Here is a 26,704-nt window from a genome sequence, read left to right on the forward strand (position 1 = left end):
CAGCCCGAGTTACTGTACTGCATTATGTTATATTTTCTCTTTCCCAGGGTCATACAGGTCTTCCAGGGCTTAGAGGACCTATTGGACAACAAGGACCTCCAGTAAGTATTTCAAACAAGGGAGATTTCTCTATTGACTGTTGAAAATATGTTTTCATTTGCATTCACATGTTTCCTGGAATTTATTTAATGTATGTTCTTTTCAAAGGGAGAGCCAGGTGAATTGGGAGAGCAAGGACTAAAAGGAGAAAGAGGTTCAGAAGTAAGTAGAAAAAAGAAAACCAAAACTGCACTTACCTGGAATTTGTAGGGTTTTATTGTTCACTGGCTATCCTTGGAAAACTGTTCCATAAGGCTAAAACTGAGTGTTTGGGTTTCCTTTTCATACCTGCAGGGACAAAAAGAAATATAAAGTGGAAAATTGCATAATGATCTTGGTTAGTAAATAGGTGTTATTTGATAGGTAAGTAGTTTTACTTTGGAATGATATCAAGCATTATGAGAATCTCTTTTGGAAACATTTGAGTGATATTTAATTATCCCCTAAAGTGGAGTTTCTTGTGTTAAAGTAGCTCTGGGGGCCAACTGGGATTTTGCTTCTCTGATCTGTAAATGAAGCCTCCTGGTACTGCACTGCACTGAGTTCTCAGAGACCTGGGAATAAGGAATTTGCTGCAGAATATAGAGCAATAATGACAGAGCAAGTCACGACAAAGATCAAAGACCATATCTTTCTCTTTAGAAATATTAGCTCATCTTGGTGTTGTTTTGAAAATTGCCTAAGTGTTTATGTTCTTCCATGAACTGAATGTCATTGGCTTTTGAGATTTCAAAAGCATTAGGCTAAAAGATTTCTTAAAATACCAATTACCATTGGAATTTAAATGAGATATTTTGTCTGAGAAGTTCCATGAAGCAACTCTGTTAGAGTTTAAAAATTTTGTAGGTAGCTACAAGAATCTGTAGTAGACAGGAATTGACTGAAGCAACAGAAAGGAAACATGATGTGGAGACATTGTGAACAAGTGCTCCAGCTATGAGCTTGGATATATTTCTCTTACACACTGCTCACATTCCAGGACAAAATCAGCAGTTTCTCTTGAAGAAATGTTTTCTTTGTCTTGCAAATGCCCCTCAGATCAATATTGCCATTTACAAATGTGGAACCAATACCCAGCATGGAGCTGCCCATAAGAGCTTAAAGACAGAAGTGTTAGCAGTGAGATCAGTGACAGAGCCTTACCTGCAGTGCCACTACTGGTGCTGTTATAGCAAGCCTTGCCAAGCTAATCCCACCAACTGCAACACTGAATCAGCTGGGTTTTCTTTACATGCATCCAGAAATCTTAATGAAAACAATATCAAGTTATTTGAATATGCATATTCCAGTTCTGACTTGCGGGGTCTATGCCATTCTTAACAAAAAAGGTGTTAAATTGACAGTAGAACAACATTTTGCTGGTTTTGTCATATTTGCATAATTATAAAACATTTACACTTAAATAACCCAGGCTTTTTCACCTTGTTGCATGTTGTGCCACTGCAGCATGGTAGTGATAGCATAACTTTTAAGAAGTGTTTTTGAAATACTTAGTCTAGAAAATCTTGGAAAACTTTTTCTACTTGTTCTATGCTAAAAAGTGTTATACTTGTTCCTGCTCTTCAGTGGTTGCATCTTTTAGAGGTAGGATAAAATTGATGCTATAAATCTTTATATTCTGTGCAGACTATCCTATAACAAAGTTCTCTGAAAAGCTTTTGACCATTCTGAGCTTTTCTTTCTTGGTGCATGACCTCCTGTGCCACTAAACCACTTACAAGAATGTTATGTGCTCAGTAACCACTACTACACTAGTTTTCTTACACTACCAATTTCTAGATCAGTCAAGATGAAAATAATTCTGGTTTTAAGCAAATTTTATCTTTTGTGTAGGTCTTAGATAAAAACAAATGTTCACATCTGTGGTATGTGACACTATTGTTTTCTAGTATTCTCTTCCACAGACATTCAGTGCATTTACATTGCCTACTTTTCATGACTTCCCTTTTGAAGAGTAGAGGAAATGCTATAAAAGTGCACTTCATCACAGATGGGGGGCTGATACAGGGGAAATTACCAGATCCATGATGAAAAACATTTTATGATTATTGTTGGAAAAGTTTTAAAAACTAGTTCACAACAGGGAAAAAACATACGCAATTCTGCCAAAATGTATTTGCTTTTACTTTAAATACTTTCTGCTGTCTCCTGAGATGTGAATAATCTGGTCCAAAGCAATGTGAACATGAATACTAGAGGGGGACAATCCCCAGCTCTTCTTAGGGAATTGAATTTATGACATTTGTCAGTTCACAAATATTTGTAACTTCTAGGGACCCACAGGGAAGAAAGGAGCAACAGGTCAAGCAGGCAAAGCTGGAATTCCTGTAAGTAACAAAATTCAAAAGCCTATTTTCAAATTATAAAACAAAGAAAATACTAACTAATAAACCCAGAATTGTATTGTGTCAGGGTTACCAGAAGGTCTTGTGTTCAGTCTAAAGAGCCTTTTTATTATCCAGGAAGTGTAAAGGAACCCCTGTCATTTTTGAATATTAATGATTTTTGAAATTTTGTTAAATTATACTGAATTATATTCAGTTACTCAGCATATGGAAGTGATGTGCAACTAACAATAACGTCCTTCCCACTTGTGGAATTATTTAATTGGCTCATTTGTGGAGTCCATTTGGAAGTTACCACATTATATTGCACAGAACTGTACTTGTGTTCACTTCTGACCCCATCAGTTCTTTGATCCTCTGCAGCCTGCAGAAGTTTGGGTCCATATGTCCATGATGGATACATGTGGTAAATGCCTTGAGGTTTATTTATTTCTCTTGCTTGCCCCGAGCTGAAATTTTTAATGTTTTTTCTTGAGTTACTGCAGAGGAGCTGACTTGCATGCCCTTCTCCCTGAGGGAGAAACCAGAGCAGGAAGCAGTAGGTGTCCTGTAAACATAGTGAAGAACAAAATGCATCAAGGTTATTTTGGTCTCCTAATAAATAATGCCACACAAGCACATATTGTAAATAACTTTTACTACCTCACATCAAAACATTGTCAGTAAGTGGAGAAAAGCAGCTGTTGCACAGAGCTTGTACCTGCTGGGCAGAGTGCAGGAGGAGCCTTTTGAAGACAAGGAACTGTGTGTCCTTTGGAAATACTCAGCATTTTCTTTTGGAGAGCTGCAGGGATCATTCAGCAGGCAAAGGAGAGAAAGGAAAGTGGGACATACAGTGAAATGAGGAGACAGTAAAACTAGAACTTGAGGAAGTTTCAAATCACATCCCAAATCAGGCCTTTTTTGTGCAAGTATAGCAACAGTTACCACAAACTTGCCATATTACAAATTTGTATTTTTGATATGTTCAAATTTGTGAAAGTCCAGTACTGAGCATTTAGTAAAATAAAAGCTAAAAGGGTGTATGGTTGGGTTTTTTCCAGGGATAAATAGATGACTTTATCAGGATTCCTCACTTCAGTTTAAGAATTGACACTCTCAGGCATGTTCCAGGCTGGCACACAAATCAGTCCCATGATTTCAGCTGAAGTTGCTCAGATCCCATGGCAGGGCAAGTGTAAGGTTAAACCAGTAGAATTCTAAAGCAAACATCCTAACTCAGAGCTCCCTCTGCAACTATTCATTCATTTCACTGGGTCTGTTGTAATGTAGAGTTTAGGAAATACTGTGACTGAAATCCAGTTGTGGGAGGGTGAAGATGAAAAGAGCAAACAATGCTGTATTTGATTTGATTTTTTTTCAAGGGAAAACCAGGGGCACCAGGACTGAAAGGAGTACTTGGGTACCCTGGACCAGAGGGCAGTCCTGGGAACCCTGGAAAGACTGGGCTGTCAGGGAAGCCTGGCCCTAAGGTAAGTTCCTTTCCACATTTCCTCTATGTCATTTTGCATTTTACAGAATTTTCCAGGGTTAAGATATTTAAAAGGAAGAGACCACTCTCTGTTCCTTGAGTATATGGAAATTAGACCAATTTTTTTTTTTTTCTCTTTTGCTCCTAATATTCCAGCCAAGATATAAAGTTAGCATAAGGGAAGTGTGCTGTGTGAACAGTTTCATTGGAATATGACAGTAATAACTACGGCTAAGTGAAAGTCATTTCTTAGACAGGCTGCACAATTCTGGTCCTGAAAATTAGCCTGAGACTATTTCCTCTTAGGGTCTGAGATAATCCCACATTTCCTTATTGACTCTGTATTTGTAACCTATGTCTCTCCACCTAAATAATTATGAAGTTTGTCCAAAGCCAGTGAAGTAGAGTATTAGGTATGTGAGGTATCTAAAAGCATTCTTGGAAATGGGTTTTTTGTCTGACTGTTCTTTGCTGGGGGCCAAAGGTGGTGACCTGCTGCCACTGGGAGCAGTGACACAGCTCTTCAATTGGTCCCTCCAGAGAGGGGGACAAGATTCCTTGAGTAGTTCTCATAATTGAAAGTCTGACCATTTTAATTTCCAGTATGAATTTCTCAGTATTCTCCCCAGATGGACCAGTAATTGTTATAAAAGATTACCAAGGTAGATTTGGAGTTAGGAATTAGCCAAGGTGCTGGATGAGGCACTGTTGTTTCAGGTATGAATTTCCAATCTGGTCGAGCAAAGAGAAAATTAAACAAGTTACCCGTAGGGGGCAGGTGCACCCTACTCAAGCTTCTCCACTCTCAGGTCATGAACCTCTTCCAAGTTCTTAAAATTCTTTGGAGCTGGATTTAGGAGAATCACCCCAAAGGATTTTTGCAATTTTGCCTTTCCACCAAAAATGTCATACAATCATGGTAAAGACAACTCCATTACCCCATTACAGTTTGTATAAAGAGAGGTGTATAACTGATTTTTGCCACAATGAGTAAAAAGAACAGAACTTTTGCTATGTAAGTTTATCAGTCCATCAATCTATAAGCCACATCACCATATTCAAAAGCCCAAAAAATGACATTTAATACAAAAATCATGTTTTATACAACCTTTTTATTTCAATGAGTGCTTAACTGAATGTCATAGGAAATAAGGAAGATTTATATATGCTTATATTTCTATTAAATTACACCACAGAAATAGTCATTTCTATGGTAGCAAATTTCCATTTTGTAGCATGTCAAAAGTGGCTTAACTCCATGTACTCACTAACAGGTTTTTCATTTAAAATAGTTGCTTTTGTTGATAGGTTGATGTTCTCATATAATTTCATAACAAATGTTCTGGTCTTTCTTCATCTGGTAATGTTATTGTGTGTGAATCTTTACAGAGTGCACACAACCATACTAGTATTACCAGCATGCCTGTTCCTTAGAAGTAAACATGTTGAATTTTGAATATTTCTTTGGGAAGGTAGTCTCAGTCTGTTTCATGTGGAGTTATTTCTTCTTGAAAGATGAATACTGAGAAGTTCAAACAATTTTCAGCCTTTTACTTTTGGAATATTAGCAGAAATCCACATGATACTGCTGATCATTGTTCTTTCTATATATTTTGATGTACTACCATTGTGTGTCCATACATACAGACAGCATTAAGTGTTTTTGGCAGATTCTATGTAATTTGCCTGTTTCAGCATAGAATGAAAAACATGCTTGGCTGTTCTCCTTGTAAACCATTATTTTCAATTTGTTAAGGGCAACAAAGGAAACTCAGGCTTGCCAGGTCTAGCAGGTTATCCTGGAGCTCGAGGTCCCAAGGGATTGCCAGGCATGCCAGGGCCCATGGGAGCACCTGGACTAAAAGTAGGTACATACATGGGATCTGGTTGTTTAATTACAGTTTTGCTGATATTGTTTGTTCTTCATGCTGCTTTTGGTGGCTGTGGAGCCACCACACTGCTGTTAATCATGTGAGTAAAAGACATCAAGGCTTATTTGAAGGGTAAGATCACAAGTTGTGTTTACAACATTTCTATAAACTGTAATTTGAAAATAGAGGTCTCATCCATCTGAATGCTATTCCCAATTCCAGATGCCATCAAAACACTTTGTATTTGTTCACTCCAGCTTTAGGGTCAGATGTTTCCTGACTTATTTCTAAACTTATTCCTAGCTACTAGAACAGTCAGGATGATTTAAGCATCTAAGCGATCTAATAGCAGAGAATTACCATAACTTCAAGCCTAAGTTTCAGGTTTGGGGGCTAATAAGTATATCATTTATAACAGGTCTTAAATTGGGGTTTTTTTAGCTCTTTTAGAAAGAAAGAAATCTGAGTGTGCTCCATTTTCCAGGCAGTTCCAGGTACCTGATATCAGCATATCCTCATATAAATTAGATTCGTTTCAATTTTAAAACAAGAAAACAAGTAACAATTACAGATAATTTCCTTCATTTTGAATAGACTTTTCTTTATTTAGAATAGAATTTTTTTTATCTAAAAAATAATTTTTTTAGATAAAAAATTATTTTTATCTAAACTTTTTCTTTGTGAGATTTTATTGGTAAGCTGTTCTTTAAAACCTTAAGTTACTTGGAAACTAAAAATAATGTATTTTTATCATTTTGTCTAGTATAAACTATATTCATTATTTGCAGTGTTTATTGCCACTGCCTCCAGTCTGAATTTTACTTCTTTTCCTAGGCAATGAGCTGTAGGAGGTAGTTCCTGCTCAGAAGTGCTTGCAATCTGAGAAAGGCAAGGAATAGATGAGTTGAGGGTAAATTGTTGCCACATATACTACAGAATAAGCATTAATAATGTGCGTACTGACTCAAGGCAAATAACACAAAGGTAAAACCTGGGAAAAAGCATAAGCACAAAGCATGAAACCTGTATATTCACAGCCTTTATTGCACCTCAGTAACCTCCTGAGCTAGACATGTCTTCAGTGTATTTGATAGCCCTCAGAGGATTTCTCTTGCAGGAACTTGTCTAGTTTCCATTTGAATCAATGTGGATTTTTAGTCTAACAGCAGGGACTTCAACAAGTACTCTGTGTCTTGCTCAGAGGATTATTTTTAAAATTCACTTTTAACCTCTCTGTTCTGTATTTAATTTTGTGAATTTTATTGATTACACTGAGAGATACCATACTAGACTTGATCCAACATGTATGGTTTTTGTATTTCCAAGTCAAGGAGCAGTCAAGTCACTGCTTTTGCATTTTAGTGTATGCTTAATTATTTTCCTGCGGAAAATAAAATAAATGCAGTAAGTGTATTTCTTAAGGAGAAAGCAAGTTCCGTGCTTCTGACAGGAAACCTGTATTTGCATCTGCAACTTCCATCATTCTATTCAAATATATATTTTCTTCTTATTGGCAGGGTGAGAAAGGCCTTCTAGGTCATCCAGGAAAGCGAGGCAGAAGAGGCCTTCCAGGATCAGCAGGTGACCAAGGAGCAGCAGGAGAGCCTGGGCTGAAAGGACAGATTGTATGTAATCACAGTGGTTGATGCAAAACAAGTAGTCCAAGAGTTAGCAAGGTGAAGTAATGCTAAGGATGCCTGCTTCTATTGCAGGGAGAAGATGGAGATCAAGGTTTAATGGGGTTTCAAGGATTCCCAGGTCCAAAAGTATGTGCTCATTCTTTTCTCTTAGATTGTAAGCTATTTACAGAGTGAGAACATTATGAAAGCATAGAATTAAGCAGCTTTAACACTAATTTGTTCAAAATATCTCTGGATTGTTGGAACATGATAGGCAGAACTGTGTGCTCCCTGTCTAAGGACAAACATTCTGGGTCAGTGCACTTGGTATTTTCACTCTTACTGCTCTTAGAAATGATCTTCCTTTCACTGATTGCAAGAGTGTGAAACAGGTGGATAGCTAATGTCCATGTTGGATTAAACTGTTCCTTTGCATTTTCAGGGCCCTGCAGGGGACCTTGGCTTAGTTGGAATTCTGGGCCCGAAAGGTCCAAAAGGCCAAGTTGTAAGTGTTTCACTGCATGAAAGAGATTGTTAGGATGGTTTGAAAGTGGCACGTGCTTTTAATATAGAAAATAATCCTTCTTCTTATTAACAAGGCCAGAAGCCTCTACCCAAACCTTTCTGAGTCTAGATGCAACACTGCTCTGGTTACATCATGCACACAGACCCACAAACAGAGCTGAGCCATTAATCTTGAAAGAAAAAAGCAGGCTCTGCTGACTAAGTGTGACTCTGCTAGTGTAATCTTATGACCTTGTATTTCTTTGTCTATTGAACATTCTTCTTACTGGCAAAACTGCTCATTGTGTAACTGTGTTCTACAGCAAAAGAAAATTGGGATCAAACTTTGCCTGCAGTAAGACACAGTGGTGCTCAAGCATTATTGATTAATAGGTAGTCTTTTTTAGTGAAGATTTTCATTTTATCTAAAATGTTCCTAACCTTCACTAGCTCATTCTTCATGATATTCTGCTTTGCTGCTCACCCAAAACCATGGAAACATCATTAGCATTTTTTGCATCCAGCGTGGCATCAAGTGTGAAAGGCTGAAGCATGGGAGGCCTTACTACAACATGTTCTCTCACTGCCGCTTTGCCATCACAGAACTGAATTGTTCAGTTAACCAGATGCAGAGCAGCAGCTTTAGGGGACTGTTCTAATAGCTACTTTATTTTTCTAAACATTTCTATATGAGATAAACACCGGACACAAGCAGTTTGCTCTAGGTGAAATGGAACTGCAAAGTGGCATTTTAGCAGCACTTACTGGCAGCCTTACAAGAGTCCTTGTGGGCAGTAATATAGCTCAAGGTAGAGTTGGTTGTAGCTCAATAAATGTGTGGTCTTTTGTAATCAGAGTACTTAAGTTTCCACTGTTTTTAGTGCATCACTTTTCACATTAAAGAATGTGGGGGGGTTTTCCAAGCATAAGTATTACAAATTACTAAAATATTTACTTTACTGATTTTGTTGCAATGTGCACTCAATATTTAGAGAGTACCACCATGATCTTCTGGATATTTGATAGGTCTGTGTGCTGAGCAACTTTAAATTAGGACATGTCATGCGGATTTTCTTAATTTTGGAAACATGGTGAACTAATAAATTCTCTGCTTGTTTACAGGGATATATTGGCCCTGTTGGTCAAGAAGGCATAGCAGGCCCAACTGGCAGGCCTGTAAGTTTCCCTTCACTTTTGCATAATTTGTTTATTTCATTACCCTTTGGTTTAATCATCTTGTTTTTCAACTAGCAACCTTCTTATTTTTCTGTTTGCAAGTAGCAACTAACAGGACCTTGTTATACCATGGTATTTGTTATACCACGCTGTTAAGTTAATGTATGTGACTCCAGCATTTGTAGTACAAGCAAGAAAAAAATGACTGAAACCAGTGACAAGAAAGTAATTGCAATGGCCTTCTGCCTAAGTACAGCCTGCAGACAGCATGTGTACAGGGGCAGTGGCAAGCCAAGGTGTAAAACAGCACACAGGAATTACCACCTGGGTATTCTTTCTCAGCCTTTGGTCTGAGATATATCTACAGAATATCCACATTCAGTTTCAATATAGTTTATTTTTTGTTTCTTGTGCACTGAACAGTCCAGAGTGCCCCACTAGACACTCTGGGAGTGCCTTTGAGCCCTTGTAAGGCTGTTCCAGGTGCTGATGATGTCCCTGTTACACCTCAAACATCATTGTGGCCTCTCTGAAGCTTCCAGTGCATCCCAGGCTCCCTGCACTGGGGGAGCTCTACCCTCATCCCTGTTTCCATCTCTTATTACACTCATGGTACCAGAGCCAAATTTGTTTTGCAAGAGAACCCCTTGGCTCATGTCTCCAGACCACCCAACCATGTAAGGCAGTTTTAGAAACTCTTTGTACCATGAATGTTCCTCTGCCTGATCAAGTAGACTTGGAGTAAATGAGGATGTCTAAAATTCAGAATAATCATAAAAATAGTAAATATGCAATAAAAGTAATAAATGCAAATATTTACAAGGGAAATAGAAGAAGGGGAATGTCTTTCCACTTGTTGGAAAAATCAGTACTTTGTCTTGCTCCATTCTTTTCAATTGCACTGAGGAGAAAAACTTTACAGTTGTGTGCATTTGTTTGAAGGCTTTTAATGGACTTCATATTGAATGTAAATGTTTGCCATTATCATCAGGAAAGCATTTTAGTTGAGGATTACTTCTATGTGTTATGAAATGCAGCTATTAAGATGCAAAATTTTTCCAGAGAAGAACTTGAAGATTGTTGCCACCTTTGGGAACATAAGTGCAAAACCAGCCACAAAGAGGGACAGAAAAATAGCATCTAATCTGATTATGAGAGTAGAACTAATAATAAAAACATATATGTGATGAATGGATTTCTTCAGTGATCAAGAGTATTGAGTTTTGTTCTCCAAAGATGTTGAATGTGGATGAAGTTGTGGAGAACACAGCTGATCAACAGACAGCAGTTAAAATTACTGAGAGTAAACATACTCCCAAGCTGAAGAACACAGCTTTCCACATGTAGGAATCACAAGGTGTTTTCAACTAATTTCAATTTCTAGTGGTACAGGAAAATTAAACCCCCAGAGCTGTAAATACTTCCACAGATGAGACTGGACTTTTCATGTGAGCAGTATAATTCTCATGGATATTAATCTGCTTATTTCAGTCCTAGGCAGCTAGAAAGCATATCAGATTAACAGCTGCTCTCTTTTACAGGGACCAAGAGGTGAAAAGGGCACAAGGGGTGAAATGGTAAGATGAAACGACTTTTGTGCTTTCATTCTTTTGACTGTGTAAAATCTATTTCTGTGTTAGGTTGAACATGCTCTACATGCCAGGCAGTCGTGTTGTGCTCCTGGAGAGCACTGCCCAGGAAAGCTGGTAGCCTGGGTTAGAAGTGTGACCTCCTTGTTCAAGTTGACTTAAGCAGATATGCCCAGTGGGTGTGAGCTGCTGGGCCCTGGTCATACTGCAGTTTGGAGCATATTCCAAATCTGTCCATGTTCAGATCTAAAAGGAAAATCTTCAGTCATATTTGCTGTCAAAGATCTAGAAGCTCACAGCATGCACATGGTCATAGCTCTGGATCTTCTTGTCTAGAAAGGGAGAAGCTCAGGAGAAGCCCAGAGCTGCAGGTGGGTGTCCATGCAATGCATTCCAGCTGTAGGAACTGTGGGCAGCACTGATGGGTTGTGAATTTGCTGTTCCATTTTTCAGCAAGAGTCATTCTACATTCGTGAATGTTTGATTTGTATTAAATTTTGGTAGAGCCAGTAAAGTCTCCAATTAATTATGGCTGTATGAAAAGTCATTAAGTTATCATATTTACAGCAAATTTGTGAACACAAAGTTGATAACTATATTACCTTCTATGACAGATATATAATTAGTGCATTTTCCAGTAACTAGCAGATGTGATCCTGTTCCTGTTTCTCTTACCTCTGCCTTTCACCCCATCTCACTTAAAATTATTTAGTTTCACGTATTGTTTTTTGCTTTTAGCAGCCACCTCCAAAAATTCAATCAAACTGCCTTATAAAATTTTGAAAAATGAACCTAAAATATTCAAAACATTTTAAAGAGGTAAAGCTTGGAAAGAAGCTTCCTTTCTGTGTTTTGGAGAACTCCCCTCTTTGATTCTAATGCTCTTGAGGCAATTGCTATCTCAGAATAAGAGGAAAGCTGTTTTCTCAATTTGCTGTTATCCATCTTAGCTGTCTTTTTCTACTGTTTGTTCATAAGAATTGTTATGACAGCATAGAGCTAAAAATGCTGACACTTATAAAAAAAGATCCAAGAATAATCCTTAAAAAAAACATCCAGAATGGTGAACAAGAAACATCTGTTTCCATTATTGGAGCTGGTGTTTAAGAAGTTATTTCCTAAATAAGTTCTTGAATTCATCATGATGAGTTAATCTAGTAAGGCTGTCTTCAGAAGAAGAATGTTTAATTTTAAGTCATACACAGTGACATTACTTTCCCCCAAGAAAGGGATTTATTTCCAACTACTATCACATACAAAGGAGACCAAATTTTTTTTCATCCCATTGTGTATTCTGAGCATTAATTTATACCTTTAAAATTTATATTGGCATTCTTCCTAGAATCACATAGATTTTTAACCTTTTTGTAGTATATTTAGTTAGATTTTTCAGTCTGTCAGGGTTACAGAGTTCAGTACTAGCAAGAAATGTTCTTTTTATCCCCAGAAAAACATGGAATGCAAAATCATGTCTTCTTATTGAGGCCAGTGGTAAAGCACACATTCTTTGTTAAAAATACACTCCTCAAGAATTTAAAAATTCTTAGAAAATATGAATGTCCTTGGGATTGCTCATGCTTTCATAGTTAAGTGTATGTACTATTGTATGTAAAGTCAGAGCCTCTCAGCATTAGTAAAAGATTGGGATTTTGGCCTTTGAACTTCTGTTCAATCAAATGGAGAGATTAAAGAATTAAGAACACACTGAAACTAACTGGTTTAGTCTCTGCTTTTGTTTTCATGGACTGGAATTACATTTTTCTCACTTAAATTCTAATGCGACCAAAGGTTAAGTTAAGTAGATTTGTAAAAGTAATCCAGTACATTCCAGTAAAACATTTAGCAATTAACTTAGTTCATGAAAAGTGTAATTTAGCCTTATTTTTCTGCTCTGCAGCAGAAAGAATGAACATTGGTAAAATCCCTTCAGAGAGCTATAGCAATTATCTTTACAAATCTTTAAAATATAATGATACTGCACAAAGATTTGCAAAGATAATTGCTATAGCTCTCTGAAGTTTTAATGCATTTAAGAAATGTGATATTCCACTAAGTAGTTCACAAATAGCATTCACTATTTACCTCCTTTTATTCCCATGGGTTTTACTGGCAAGGAGACAGTGGATCAAGACAAATGACATTCCTCTTTTGCAAAATACCTTAAACTCATTGGAACGGTGCAGGTTTTTATTTTTAAAACATTCAGTTCTATCTCAGAAACCACTATAAAATTGAACCGCTCTTGTCCCAAGACTTCTTGAGTCTTTAAAAGGTGACATATGCCAAGAACACAGAACATTAACTGAAGCGTTCAGTCATCTGAAAAATATACTGGAATGTCTAAATCTCAGCATTCAGAACAAGGACATCTATTCATCCAAGAGCAGTGGTTATTTGGGGATAAACTGTTGAAGACTTTTTACCCTTCCTTGATTTGGTATTTGAATAATCAAATCCTGAACCAAGATAAACAAATATATCCTTACAATGTCAAATTTGTTTCTCAAGATTCTTTTTCACACTTTCTCTTTCATTTTATTCTAAACATACTTGGCCAAGCATGATCAGACAGGCCAGTGATATATTCACATGAGACTGAAGGTATCCTGGAGCAGTCTAACAGCACCTGAACACCTGACCTGATTAATTAAACGTGGAGTCAGCCTACCCAGCTGGCATACAACAGTACAGCTCTGTGAAACCCAATTGATTTGCAACAGCTGAGGAACTATGCCAAAATAATGAATGTAATCTGTGTAAACTCGGAACAGTTTTCTAATAATGAATAACAACAATATTGTATGCATATTTAATCATAATAGGATCTCAAAGAAATTTCAAGCTGGGCAATAATCAAACTCAGAAAAGTAATGACAGCTAGTTACTTCACACAGAACCCACAGGGATATCCATACTACTGTCCATACTATACTATATGCTAAAATTACTTGTTCTTCTATTTTCTTTTGCCAACATTAACATCTTTTATAAAGAAGTTAATCATTAAATATCTACTTAAAAGATGGCTTCCAGTCCCTTCTATAGGTGTAAGGGGATGAAACATAAATAAATTGGGTCAGGATCTATCAGCTGAAAAGGTCACAATAAATAAATAAATAAGCTCACAATCCATAGACTTATCTTATTAAGGTGTTCTTGGTTAAGTATCAGAAAATCATCTACCTAAACATCCAGAAATTGCTTCCATTTGGAATTTCCTCTCTTCTTCAAAGAACACATACAAGACATGGGTCTACCCTCAAGGCCATTTGAGGCAACATAGCCATCAACATAGCCTTGCATAGAGCTGGTGCTTGGAATTACAGGATGGCCCCCAGTTTTCCCATCCTTCATGATGCAGCAGCTGAGCCCTGGGCACAGCCAGGGCAGCTGATGTGCAGACATGCTCCAGTTGTGCAGCTGCCACTGTAACCCCAGCAGATGCATTCCCTGGCACCACCACATGCTCTGCCTCAGGACCTAAGCACTGATAAATTTGCAGCCTCAGTGACTTAGGTACATTGCTCCTATCTGGTTTGAGATCCTTTTTTAAAATATGCATGAATTAACATTAGATTGAATCTGGTCTTTCTTTAACCATTTCCAGCTGCCCTTGCTTTTGGCAGCTTGAGCACAACCTGAGTTCAGCAGTTGTAGCATGAAGTGACACTCACACAGACCTTGCTTGCTGTGAAATCTCACAGCAGAAACACTTATTATTACTTTATCAAGTGATTTACAGCTTAATTCCTATTTGACTAGATCAGTTTCACAACATTTGTCAGCGTGACCACGTCACATCAGATTATTTCACTTTTGGCAGAGATTTTGTTCTAGCATGACCGTACTGACGTATGAGGGCTTTGTTGGACCAGCTTATTGTGCTCAAGTAATTGGTACAAGCAGCACTGACAAAAGAATGTTCTGCTTAAATTGACTTAGCTGTGTTGAAAGGGTTTTAGTAATTTAAGGTGCAGATCTAGCCCATGCTTTTCATTCCTTCTCTTTTTCTCTTCTTAAGGCACTGCCACCTATTCTTTTCCTTGTGATCATTTGTGCCATTGTTTGTTACAATAGCTCCGAGAAGCTTTGAGTATGTAGAGCTTGAAGAACCTAGCAGAGACACAATTGTCACTGCATATTAATAAATGTCCAGAACCAATTCTAGCTCGATGTGAATAGTTGAATAAATATTTGAAAGAATTATTCAGATGGGTTTATTGTATTGGAAAGGTCCATGTTCAATCCTAAGGCAGCCTTCAACACAGATTTATGTGCACTGTAGGCACTGTAAGCTAGGGAAAAGCAGTTCCTTCTCTTCCACAATCATCCTACACACTAAAATAAGGACATAACCTTTTGAATAAAGAGGAAGTTTGCCATATCACTGTAAAACAATGAACATAACATGTTCTGGCTGAAAATTGACACTGCTGATAAATTATACTGATAAAAGCCTGGCACATATTCATGGATTAAAATGGATCAGTTAGTTTTTTGCAGTTACTCATAACATTATTTACAATGTTCTTGTGATTATTTACCCCTTCTAGTATTTATCGTCTCAGCATACATATAACATGGGCACAATGTATAGCACATTATATATTAATACTTTCTATGACCTTTAATGTTCCCTTCATATCAGAAGTAATTGGAGAAACAAGGAACCAGACAACACAGGAATTCCAACATGAGTATTCATATGGTAAATGGTGCAAGGTACTTTAACAATAGTAACTAATAATCCACAACTTTATCACAGCTGATATCACACCTTCTTCCTTATACACACTGGGACATGTTTGTAATTTAATAAATACATAAATGTAAAACCAGAGACTTTATTGTATGACTATTGCATTCTATATCCATTTCTTCTAATGTATAACTATTGCTTCCTATATCCATTTCTTCTTATCCAGTAACTATTGCTTTCTATATCCATTTCTTCTAGGGGCCTCAGGGACGGCAGGGCCAGCCTGGGCCACCTGTAAGTGCATAAAAAACTCTGCCTGTATTTTTCCATTTTGATTGTACTATATAAAGATGTGAAGCACCTAATATGTATTTTTTCCCATTTTCCAGGGACCACCTGGACCACCAGGACCAAGGGTAAATTCTTAAACAAGCCTAACCTACCCTAACCAGTGCTTTATTGAAAGGGAAAATAACAGGATCCTCTTCAAATGTACTCCTTGTTCCACTGTTCAAAGAATTTACCACCTGCACTATTGTATATTCTTGTTCATCTTTTTATATTCTGAAATACATGTTTTTTAGAAACAAGTGGATCTCAATGCTGCTGTTCAAGCTTTGTTTGAGTCAAATGCTGCCTTGCAGATGGAGGTATATATTTAAATGTATTTACATTATCATACAGGGAATGCAATTATAATTTTATTTTTTGAGGACATAACAGGGTTTCTTTTCAAAGACTTAGTTTAAATTAATAACGGATAGCAAGCTATAGAATGTAATGAAACGTGCTAGGATTTACAGGATAGAGTTGAAATTAAGAGAAGCAGCAAGACTTCTACCTTTTGTGATGATTGGTGGTAGTGAAAATTTACTGACTGTCACACATAGTGGACTGTATCTGTTCAGACACACATAACAATAGTAGCATTTAGGGTTTGATTTAAAAAAATCAACATATAGGTGTCTGGCTGCATTGGTTGCATGAAAATCCCTTATGTGGGTGACATCAAATACATTTGCTTTTTTTTTTAGGTTAAGCTTAAGAGTAAATTTCACTATTTTGAATTTGAAACCTCTAAGTTTACTTTAAAAATGCACCAAATTTTCCCTTTTCTTTCCTTGTATCCATATTTTTATGTCATTAGATCATAATGACAAATTTGCATGACCTAAACCTGCCTTAATGTCACCATTCTGACAGTTTTAATAAAATGTCCTAATTTGTCTATTGGGATATGTTACCCTTAGGTTGTTTTACATGGCTGATTGCATTAATACAAACACTTGGATTCTGGCTGGCTATTCAATGGCCATTTGACATTTGACTCTTACTGCATATACTGTTGTTGTGACACTTCTTTGTGGTAACACATTTGCTAATGGCCCTTGGCAGAAATACCAGAATACTGAAGTAACTTTGCTAGATCAGAGTACAGAGATATTCAAAACGCTCCACTACCTTAGCAATTTACTGCACAGCATCAAGAACCCTCTTGGCACACGGGATAACCCAGCACGCATCTGCAGGGATCTGCTCCACTGTGAACCCAAAGTGGCCGATGGTAAGTGCCCCCTTTCACTCAGGTACCTTTCAAAGGTGCTGCTTCCAAGTGTTGCTTTCTGCATTCCAATTCTGAACGGATCGATTTAATGCTTTTCTTCTTTTTTATTTTATTCTCTTGCGGTGTGCCTGTCACAAATAGATTTATTTCAGCTTTAAGAAAAAATTTCTGAATTTTAAAGGTAGAAGTATGTAGCTATCTAATATATAAATATGAGAGAGATAATATCTATTAGCAAACTGATGTATCCAGAAAATTGAGTGCAATTTTGTGATTTGAAGTTTTCCAAATATTTATAGCTAATCTTGCAAGATTCTAGATTCCTAATGAAAAAATTGCATACCATACATTACCACTGTCAGATACACTGACAGTCATTGTATCTCACAAGTTCCTGAATCAATATTTCAAATTAAAAAACCCTCCTATTTAAAGCTGTCAGTGTAATTGTAGTCAGAAGTGGTTTATTATGGTAATTTTTCTCAGTATCTGTTATTGGCATTATTTTAATAGTGAGAACATTTTCATGTTCCTTTCATTTCCTTGTGAAGATAAAGTGATAATATATGTAATATTTGCCAAGAAGTGTTAATATTTTAGCAAATTAGTAGTAATTGTGTTTTGATTTTATTTTCTGTCTGGAATTATATACTAATAGGAAAATACTGGATTGACCCAAATATTGGATGTCCTTCTGATGCCATTGAAGTTTTCTGCAACTTCACTGCGGGTGGTCAGACATGTTTAACACCACTGTCTGTGACAAAGGTATGCATTGCTTCTACAGACACTGTGCCTGTGCTTGAACTCTAAACAAATGCATGCTTATTTGCTTAACTCATTAAAAAGAGTTAGATTTCAGGGGGGCATTATTGTGCATCTTTTTGAAGGACTTTATTTATTCTGCTACAGAAGTTACAGATTTTCTGGAGACTCTATATGTTAGTAATTCTCACTGTGTGAGAATCTATCCATGCTGATAGAATTATTTTGTTTTGCTTTATACTTTCTTTCACAAGGCATAAAAATAAGCCTGGAATACTTCTAAGCTACATTAGTATCTCATCACTTAGGACACCTAAGTGTCGGGATGCTGAGGTTGTTACAATAGAAAGAATGAAAATTATTACTGCTTTCCAACACTTAGGAACTTTTAAATGACATTAGGGAGGGACCAGTTTTCTGTACATCATTAGTTCACACTCCTCTTTACATGTAGTTCTTGAACTCTTGGGAATAGAAAATGTATGTTTGTGAAGTTCTGTATATACAGTGTAATCATTGAAGAGCTTCAGAAATACTGTGAAGTTCATGTATGCATTCCTACATTTGGAAGATCACTGAATATGGAATAGTCTTGGAGAAATTCTTCTTGCATAATGAGTTACTATATTTTCTGTCTAAAATCAAAGTATACTTATGAACTTTTGCATTTGTAATGGACTATCAGTATTGCCAGAACCTGTGGTCTAAGAAGACTAAACAGCAGACTGATGTGGCTTCAGTTAAAACACTGCTGCTGATAATATCTTTGTTTGAATCACAGAAGCATTTGTTTCAGTTTCCTTATTTAAAAATACTGTTTTCTGACCAGCTGTGCTTCAGCAATGTTGTAAGCATCAGCAAATGTTTATATTTAAGCTTTGAAAATATCCTATGAAAGCTTCTGTTTATCGTAATGCCTGTAATAGGGCCTAACATCTCCCTGAGGAATGCAGATGGTGCTCTTTGGCATTGGCCCTAGTGTATATAAACATGTATACATGCTCCTGTGCCTGAACACCACCCTGCCGTGTCCGTGTCACTTTGTGCTGCTGAGCCACTCAGCACAGCCCAGCTGTAAGCCTAACAATGCTTTTTTCTTGGAATTCAGCTGGAGTTCGGTGTTGGAAAAGTGCAGATGAACTTCCTTCATTTACTGAGCTCAGAAGCAACCCACAGCATCACAGTCCATTGTCTGAACACACCCATGTGGGCATTAACCACAGCAGGGGGCCAGAAGACATCAGTTACCTTTAAAGGATGGAATGGTCAAATATTCAAAGCAAATACTCTCCTGGAACCTAAAGTGCTTCTGGATGAATGCATGGTAAATACCTTTCAGCATCACATTATCAAAGGGAGGCAGAGGTACAGTTTAGACATTACTAACCTTCTGCAAATAAATAACAATCATTTAGATTCACATCTCTTAAAGCTTGCTTCTTTACATAGCTCTGCATATGCCAGCCTTTAGATACTGAATTCATCATCTCTTCAAGGATAAAAGCAATTGTAGTGATGCAGGGTATCTGTACTTGCTGTTTGCATTGTGTCTCATGTATCTTGAGAGTGTACAAAGACACTGCACAGACATCAGCACAGAATTAGAGAGGTCCTCCAGGAAAATTTAGAAACAGTTACCTTCAAAATGAAAATTCAGGCTTCAGAAATGGCATTTGTTAAATTACACAGTTCCTTTAGGAACTGCTGAGAGAATAAATGTTTCTGTGCACTACTTCTCTTTTACTCTGTAAGCACGATTTTCATTTGTGTTTTGAAGCTCACCTTTTATATGACTCTGATATGCTTCTCCTGTGTGTTCCAGATTGAAGATGGCAGCTGGCATAAGACACAGTTCTTTTTTCACACTCAGGACACGAATCAGCTTCCAGTTGTTCAAGTTAATGCACTTCCTCACCTCAAACCAGGCCAGCAGCACTTCATAGAAAGTGGCTCCGTATGCTTCCTGTAAGATTTCTGTCCTAGGTTTCTTGTTGCATCAGCATGGAGTTGCTGCACAGATTGAATACAAAAGTAATGGTCCATTGCAGGCAAAATTACTAGCAAACTGAAGAATAATTTCAAATGTTGTTGGTTCAAGAACCTCAGGAAGAAAAAGACTTCCTCCTAAGGAGAAATGACATTGGAAAAATAAAAGAAAGAAAATACTAAAGCAATTTTCTTAAAAGTATTTAAAAATAAATTTCTTGGTGCTTTCTTGCATAATTTTTTGGAATGGAGTATCTGAACATGGAGTTTTTCAGGACATCAAGTGTTCTTAGCAAGCTTTTTAACAGCACTGCACAAAAACCATCCTGAGGAAAGCTGGAGACGTGTGATACTGAGGAGCAATACCTGCTAGTGCTCCTAAATGTGCAATAGCTTTTGTATGAAAAGTGAATCATGCCACAGTACAATAAGTCTTCTTTTCTTAACCATTGCTTTATTCCAGTCCTTGGTGGACACACACATCTGAACAGATGGCACACTACCTCTTTGTGTTTCCTGTCCACATTGCCTTGGTGCTCTTCATAACACAGGGTGCTTGTGGCCTTAGCAGAGATTATTTGAGTCCCTTTTTATCTTTCAGACTGTATGTGCTGGTTACATCAGGATATGTTTCTGTTGTGAAGGTACTTATTGTAAACCATTGGTCACATACTTCACATAACTGAAAACATTATTTATGTGGATTTCTTGTTTAAAATATTTTTGTGTACTATTTTGGAAATGGTGTATAAGACAGCATATTGTATATGATGCATATAGTCAGAACAGTTTCTGTTACAGCCATTGTGAAAATCGTTGTAAGAAGAACTACCTAAAGTAGTTTTGACTTTTAAATTCTGTATTCAGTTAACATTGCTAATGCCAAAGCCATCTTAAGATGATATATTCTGTATATATTTTGTAACTTCTGAAAAGATCTACTATAGTGTGTCTTCTGAATGGCTACTGTTAAATTATAATCAGCATGTCATCCTCTTAGAAATTCCTTTTTTTTTTTTTTGCAAAATTTGTTAGATCATTTTGGGCTTTTAAAATTAAGCCTAAAATGTTCAGTGAAGTTGTTTGGGGTTTTTTTTTTTGTGGGTTTTTTTTTTTTTTTTTTTTTTTTGTAAAAAAGAACAGTTTTACCATTAGGAAAAGCACTCTTTATATTGATATGCCTCTATCTATTATCAATTCAAAGTGTGCTCAGCAGTACACGGCAAGGTGATACTGGACTGTATTTGAGGAGCCTGGGAGTGTTCAAACAACTTGTCTTCATCTGCAGTAAACCACACCACCAAAGTATAATAAAATAAGCTTCCAAACTATTTCTTTGTCTTTTACTATTCTGTTTCATATTGTATAGTTATTCTTAGAAATTATGAAAATCCTCTAGAAGGGCACTTTCCTTAGGTGGCAGTGTTTCCCTTCCCAAGGGGAAATGCATATGCTCTGTGCCACAGAATACTGACAGAGGGACAATGTTCACTTTTATAAAGTAATGTACGTGCACATCCCATCTTACACTTTGTATCAAAGCATCATTTTTGACCAATTTGACAAAAATCTGATAAAACAAAGCAAGATTACAGAAGGATAAGAAAATGTCTCACTTTTTGTATTTTCAAGATCAATACACTGACATCGTGATTTGACATTTGCTCTGAGTTTGACTTTAGGGGTGATGTTTTGGCAAATGTTGGGGATATTTTCCAAGATTATAATTTTTAAGAAAACGTCTGCTTCATGAATATTTTTATTCATCTCATTACCCTATTTTTGGAAGTTCTTAATTTCAGAAAATATCTCTTTTAAAAGCAAGGAGTTTAAAGTCTTATAACGCTGCTCGGATGTGCATTTCCGTAGCTGAGGCAGAAATGCACATTCCCACGCAGGCGGCGGGACACGGACAGGTGAGGAGTGAGCCCGGTGTCACCTGCCTGGGCACCGTGAGGCTGTGCGGCGCAGTGCGCGGCTCGGGAAGCTCCTCTGGGCTCTGGAAAGCCTCCCTGGCTGGAGCACCGGTCCCGGGAACCCGAGGGTCCCCGAGCCCCGCAGGCCCCGGCGCGCCGGGTCCGGCTCCGGGTCCGGTCCGATCCCGCCCCGTGCGGCTGCGCTGGGGCTCGCGGCCGCCAGGCGGCGCTGCAGAGGCCGCGCCTGCCCCGTGAGGCCCCGCGGCGCGGCCATGGCGGAGCAGGACCGGGACTGGGACGTGCCAGAGCGGGCGGCGGGCGGCGGGAAGATGTCCCTGCACAGGTACGGCACGGCGGCGGCAGCGGCCGCACGGGCTTCGGGAGCGCCTTCCGCAGGGCTCGGCGGGTGGCTCTGTGCCCTGCAGCCCCGCGCGGGTGAGGCCCGAGCGAGCGAGGGGCTGCGCGCTGCCGCCGCCCGGGGCAGAGCCTCGCCGGAGCGGTGTGGGCAGCGGGCACCGCTGGGATCCTGCAGAGCGGGGAAGGGGAATCCCTGTTAGAATAACTCCCCGTTTCTGGTTTGCAGTGTTTGAAACCCTTTTTCCCGGTTCTTAGAATGGCTTTGGGCTGCTAATTCACAGAGCTCGTCAGGCGATGGTATTGCTGGGCATGTCCTTCAGGCCCTCGCTAGCAGCAAACAGCGAGCACGTGGTGGGGAGAGGAAGAGAAGTGGGTTAGGGCTGGCATTTATCCCCTGGGAGTTGAAAATGGTGCGTTTGTATATTCTCGAAAACTTCATTGTCATTTCTCTTTTCTGCTTGTCAGATTTAAAATAAGTGTGATGATACAGAGATCTTTTTCTTAAGAGTGGGAGAAACAGCTGTTTTGTTAGCTAGTTGAAAACATATGGTCATATTTCTAGAGGAATAACATTTTTCACTGATTATTAGTTAAATTGATAAATCTCACATATTGCGCCTGAAAGGTTCCCTGACTTTGGAGTTTGCCCTGCTGACAGCCAGAAGTTGTTTGGCTGACCGTGTTGTCATGCTTTTTTTGTTCCAGTGAAAAAATGGGATGAATTGTTCAGGGTTTAGTGTGAATCCGTGAGACTTATTTTCTGTGCGCCTAAAGCTGGGAGTATTATAAGCCAGCCTGGTATAGTGCGCAGTACAGGTGATGCAGAAGGAGAAAAAGCACAGGCCACAAAGCATAAGGGCTGATAAAGGCTTGCTCTATTTCCAGCTCTTCAGTTAGCATGTGGGTTTTTTTCTTTCAAGCATCTACAGTGTTGTAATGTGTGTGTGTTTGGGGATACTCCCCATGGCTTGTGTTGTTTTGTCTGCCATCTTTCCCAATCCAGGATATTTGTATTTTCTTTCTCTCCTTTCAAGGTGCACTTAAAATAGCTGTTCCTGAAAATGCTGATGGATGGCCTGGTGCCTGGTTTTTGAGCAGGCACTTCCATAGCCCAGTAAGGTGCAAAAATGCTCCCTTATTGACATGTGTTTTTTACTCCTTTCAGATGTGAAACCTGTAGCAAAGAAGAAGCCAAGTACAGATGTCCACGATGCATGAAATATTCGTGCAGGTATCTGTTATCTGAACTAAACAGTTTTGGTTATTTCCCCATTCACGTGCTGAACATGTTAATTCCTATTTTTTTGTCATTTCAGCCTGTTGTGTGTAAAGAAACATAAGCTTGCACTGAGCTGTAACGGAGTCAGGGATAAAACAGCGTTTGTCTCTGTAAATGAATTTACTGACTTGAACCTTCTGAGTGGTAAGAACATATTGTGTGTGTTGTAAAACTCCCTGGTTTTACTAGGCTGGTACTACATTTTTCTTTGTTCCATTTAACCTTCAGATTATCGTTTCCTGGAAGATGTGGGAAGGACAGCTGATGCTGCTGCTCGACATTGTATCGTGCATAGTCCAGCAACAAAAAGACTTGTGAGTTTTTGATTCTCCTTTTGCTCTGTTGGAATTAGGGTTGGCTACCTTTGAATTCCCACTGAGGTAGTCCCAGTCCAGATTCCAGAGCTGGTGCCTCTCTTTTGAAGGTATGAATGACCCTGAATTTTAGAGCCAGAAATCAAAAGAAGTCTCTAGGTTTATGCAGCAATAGTATTGATGCCTACATCCAGTTGCTTGGAAGAAAAGATCACTGACATTTTTTAAAATTTATGTGTGACCACTGTTGCTGTTGGATGATAGATGTGTGTTAAGAAAGTCTGAATTTTTGCTTCCTTACACCTCCACAACTTTTGAATTTTTAAGTACACACTTCCCAGGTAAGCAATGGATTTAATAATCACCTAAAAATTGTTATGTCGTTCCCTATATACCAAATGAAGACAGCTAGAGCTCTTCAAAGACTGAGTCTAAGCAAGAGTGACATAAAAGATAGCCTTCTGAGGGAGAAGAGGTTTTTGCTGAAGCACTTCTAGCAACTAAAAACAATGAACAAACAAACAAAACCCAAAAAAGCCCAACCAACTCTGCTCCAAAATATTTTGACTCATTAAATCACAAAAATGCATCAAGGCCATTTTGTTTGCTAGTCTTTTGAAGATACCTTGAAATATAGCCCTACACTCAGGACTCACATTGATGACAGAATAAATTCAGAAGAGTCCAGCTTCCTCTCTGGCTGGAGTCATATTCTGTGTGTGTGTATTGAGCACTGTGATGTCCTGGAAATGTGTGCTGAAGGTGGGGAGATGCTGCACAGGTGCCAGTTTTGGGGGTGTGGTACTGGGCACATTAATGGGATGATGCCATTAGTGGTGCCTTTAAATCAGAATTTGGCAGTGGCTGGGATGGTGCTTGTGTGTCCATTGTGCCAGCAGGTTTTTAACCCAGAAAGCATCCTTGTGGTGATATTACACCCACTGTGACTTCCATGGTATGCTGAAGAACTTCTGCTATGAGGAGGTCATGGACATGTTCTTTTTTAATAGTAAAGAAGCTTACAGAAATGTTTCAGAGAGTTTCTAGGCAGAGTTAATTTTTTCATTTGGGATTTTTTTTTAAATTAAGAGTATTTCATTAAATATAGTCTTTTCTATAATATTCTCATAATTCCTGACAGCTTTTTATTGTGTAGTTTTCAGGAGTTTATATATTCAAATTTTTTTAAACGTTTTTAATTTTTTCCAGTTATACTTCTTGAGGAACAAAGCTCGAGGGTGTAATATTGAGCTAAAAACACTGCCTGTTGGATTCACAAAAAGAAAAGAAAATTCTACCACCTTCAGTTCCATGTGAGTCTTCAGCTGGTTACAGTCAGCAGTATGTTGAGCGTATAATGATGAGAATTTGACTTCATAGCAATATGCTTGCTTTGAAATCTGTTCGCTGCACCTTGTTTTGCAAAAGCTGTTTAATATTTCATGCTTTGTTTTCATTTTCTTTAGGTTCTTTGAGCTTGGTTTAACAGCTTACATGACTCATGCTTTATTTTGAAAATGCTAACACCTGGGTAATGGAACAAAGAATCCATGCTGTTGCGAATTTTTCTTTTAATTAACACTTGGGCTTTATGCTGGAAAAACAAAATGCTTCTTTGGAGGTTTTGTGATAGAGGATTGATTGATGTAGAAAGCTTGCACAAATCCCTGTCTGTGAAAAGGCTGACTTAAATCTGAAGAGGTGCTTCAGAACCCAAGTTGCATTCTGTGATGGGAGTTGCTGTGCTGGGGAAGGGAAACGTTTGATACAGCACAGCTTAGAAGGACAAGTGCAGACAGATACAAATTCAGGAAGAAGGCTAAGGAAAATTTAAACATTTCTTCCTTTATCCATGGTGTGTTTTTTCCCTGATATACAGAGATTGTATTTTAAAGTGTTTTCACAGTGAAAATACTTTGAATATTTTCACAGTGAAAATGAAAGAAATTACAAAGTATTTCATTGTGACAGGAATCAGGTCTGCAGTTCAGCTCAGTAGTATACTGGGGTCAAATAAAAATGCCTTCTCAGCATCTCACAGCAGTGACAGCCTTGATGGCTCGTATGCCCGTGATGGCTCCTTTACTTGTTTTGTTCCTGGTCTCAGTTTTGGTGGCCATTTATGTTTTCAGGATGTGTTTTCCCTCTGTTCTGGGAGCTGTGCACTCCACGGTGCTGGTCTCTGGGTGGCCACCAGAGGTCTGTCTCTGACAGAGTAAAAACCCACCTGGAAACTGCTCAACACACCCACCTGGGTCATTGAGGCTGCTCTAGGGAAAAACACAGGCAGGTTTGGTTTTGTAGATTTTAGCAGAACGTTAGGCATCAAATAGATGTAGAAGTATAACCTTTTAAAGTTACAAATTTTACCAGTTCTGTTGGAGAAAACCCAGACTGTGGGTGTCACAGGACTTCATGCCACCCATAACATTTTGTTTAATATCACATTGAAATGAGGTCAAGCTGTGCAAATAGTCATATATCCATTATATGAGCTTAGCACCTGACAGTGCTCAGGGTCTGGTGTGTCCCTCTCCTCCCCTTCTCGTGCTGTTTGTCAGTGAAGATCTGTAGACAGATTGCTCCAGAGGGTGGAGGCTGGAAGCTGCTCAGCATGTGTGCGTGGAAAACTGAGAACAGCTTCTCCCATGTCCTTCTGACGCTCTCCCTGCGAGCCAAGCTCTTGGGCAGTACAAGGCAGCAGTGAGAGCAGTCCAGAGCTAGGAAGTACAAGATGTATTCTTGTGTCATCCCCTGCCTGTGCCAGCACTGGAGGACACATCTGTGTTGTTTTGAACCGTTAGCCAGACTCTTCACTTCCTGGATTCCATGAGTTTGTTTGCTAAATCCCATGTTGTGGAAGCAAACGTGCCAATGCTGGGCAACACATGGGTTAGACTGATGTGTTGAATATCTAGGTAATAGAGGGTCATTAGAAAGTAGTGTCTGAGTCCAGAGTGTGAACTCATGGTGCATCTGACTTCTTATTCATAAATTATTTTCAAAGTGCTGCTTCATGCTACATTTCCTGTGGTGCCCTTATTTTCAATGCAGCTGAGAGTTGCCCACTGGATGCATTCTTCCATGGAGCTGATGGGGTGAATTGCTGGGATAGGGGGCCTCAGGGAGAAGGGGGAAAGGTGAGGCCAG

General features: G+C 38.5%; 2 protein-coding genes across 4 annotated transcripts in view; both read left to right on the plus strand.

The window, feature by feature from the left end:
• The window catches only part of COL24A1 (collagen type XXIV alpha 1 chain), a 118,339-nt gene extending 97,591 nt beyond the window's left edge, over nucleotides 1-20,748 (plus strand). The window contains exons 44-60 of one of the 3 annotated variants that reach the window (XM_064719938.1): nucleotides 48-101; nucleotides 208-261; nucleotides 2,373-2,426; nucleotides 3,809-3,916; nucleotides 5,672-5,779; nucleotides 7,304-7,411; nucleotides 7,499-7,552; nucleotides 7,848-7,910; nucleotides 9,032-9,085; nucleotides 10,627-10,662; nucleotides 15,632-15,667; nucleotides 15,763-15,789; nucleotides 15,958-16,023; nucleotides 16,769-16,937; nucleotides 17,596-17,705; nucleotides 18,811-19,026; nucleotides 19,525-20,748. In XM_064719938.1, coding sequence (XP_064576008.1) covers nucleotides 48-101; nucleotides 208-261; nucleotides 2,373-2,426; nucleotides 3,809-3,916; nucleotides 5,672-5,779; nucleotides 7,304-7,411; nucleotides 7,499-7,552; nucleotides 7,848-7,910; nucleotides 9,032-9,085; nucleotides 10,627-10,662; nucleotides 15,632-15,667; nucleotides 15,763-15,789; nucleotides 15,958-16,023; nucleotides 16,769-16,937; nucleotides 17,596-17,705; nucleotides 18,811-19,026; nucleotides 19,525-19,671 — 1,464 coding nt within the window. In that variant the 3' untranslated portion in view covers nucleotides 19,672-20,748. Of the gene's footprint in view, nucleotides 1-47; nucleotides 102-207; nucleotides 262-2,372; nucleotides 2,427-3,808; nucleotides 3,917-5,671; nucleotides 5,780-7,303; nucleotides 7,412-7,498; nucleotides 7,553-7,847; nucleotides 7,911-9,031; nucleotides 9,086-10,626; nucleotides 10,663-15,631; nucleotides 15,668-15,762; nucleotides 15,790-15,957; nucleotides 16,024-16,768; nucleotides 16,938-17,595; nucleotides 17,706-18,810; nucleotides 19,027-19,524 lie in introns of those variants that run through there. The other 2 variants (XR_010441210.1, XR_010441211.1) reach the window with 2 other exon arrangements.
• A 1,102-nt stretch (nucleotides 20,749-21,850) lies between these two features.
• The window catches only part of ZNHIT6 (zinc finger HIT-type containing 6), a 29,585-nt gene continuing 24,731 nt past the window's right edge, over nucleotides 21,851-26,704 (plus strand). Inside the window, exons 1-5 of the mRNA XM_064720247.1 lie at nucleotides 21,851-21,947; nucleotides 23,127-23,192; nucleotides 23,278-23,384; nucleotides 23,469-23,554; nucleotides 24,764-24,867. Of these exons, the coding sequence (XP_064576317.1) occupies nucleotides 21,877-21,947; nucleotides 23,127-23,192; nucleotides 23,278-23,384; nucleotides 23,469-23,554; nucleotides 24,764-24,867 (434 nt within the window). The 5' untranslated portion in view covers nucleotides 21,851-21,876. The remainder of the gene's footprint in view (nucleotides 21,948-23,126; nucleotides 23,193-23,277; nucleotides 23,385-23,468; nucleotides 23,555-24,763; nucleotides 24,868-26,704) is intronic.

Source organism: Zonotrichia leucophrys, chromosome 8, assembly GCF_028769735.1.
Source record: "Zonotrichia leucophrys gambelii isolate GWCS_2022_RI chromosome 8, RI_Zleu_2.0, whole genome shotgun sequence".
Taxonomy (NCBI): Eukaryota; Metazoa; Chordata; class Aves; order Passeriformes; family Passerellidae; genus Zonotrichia; species Zonotrichia leucophrys.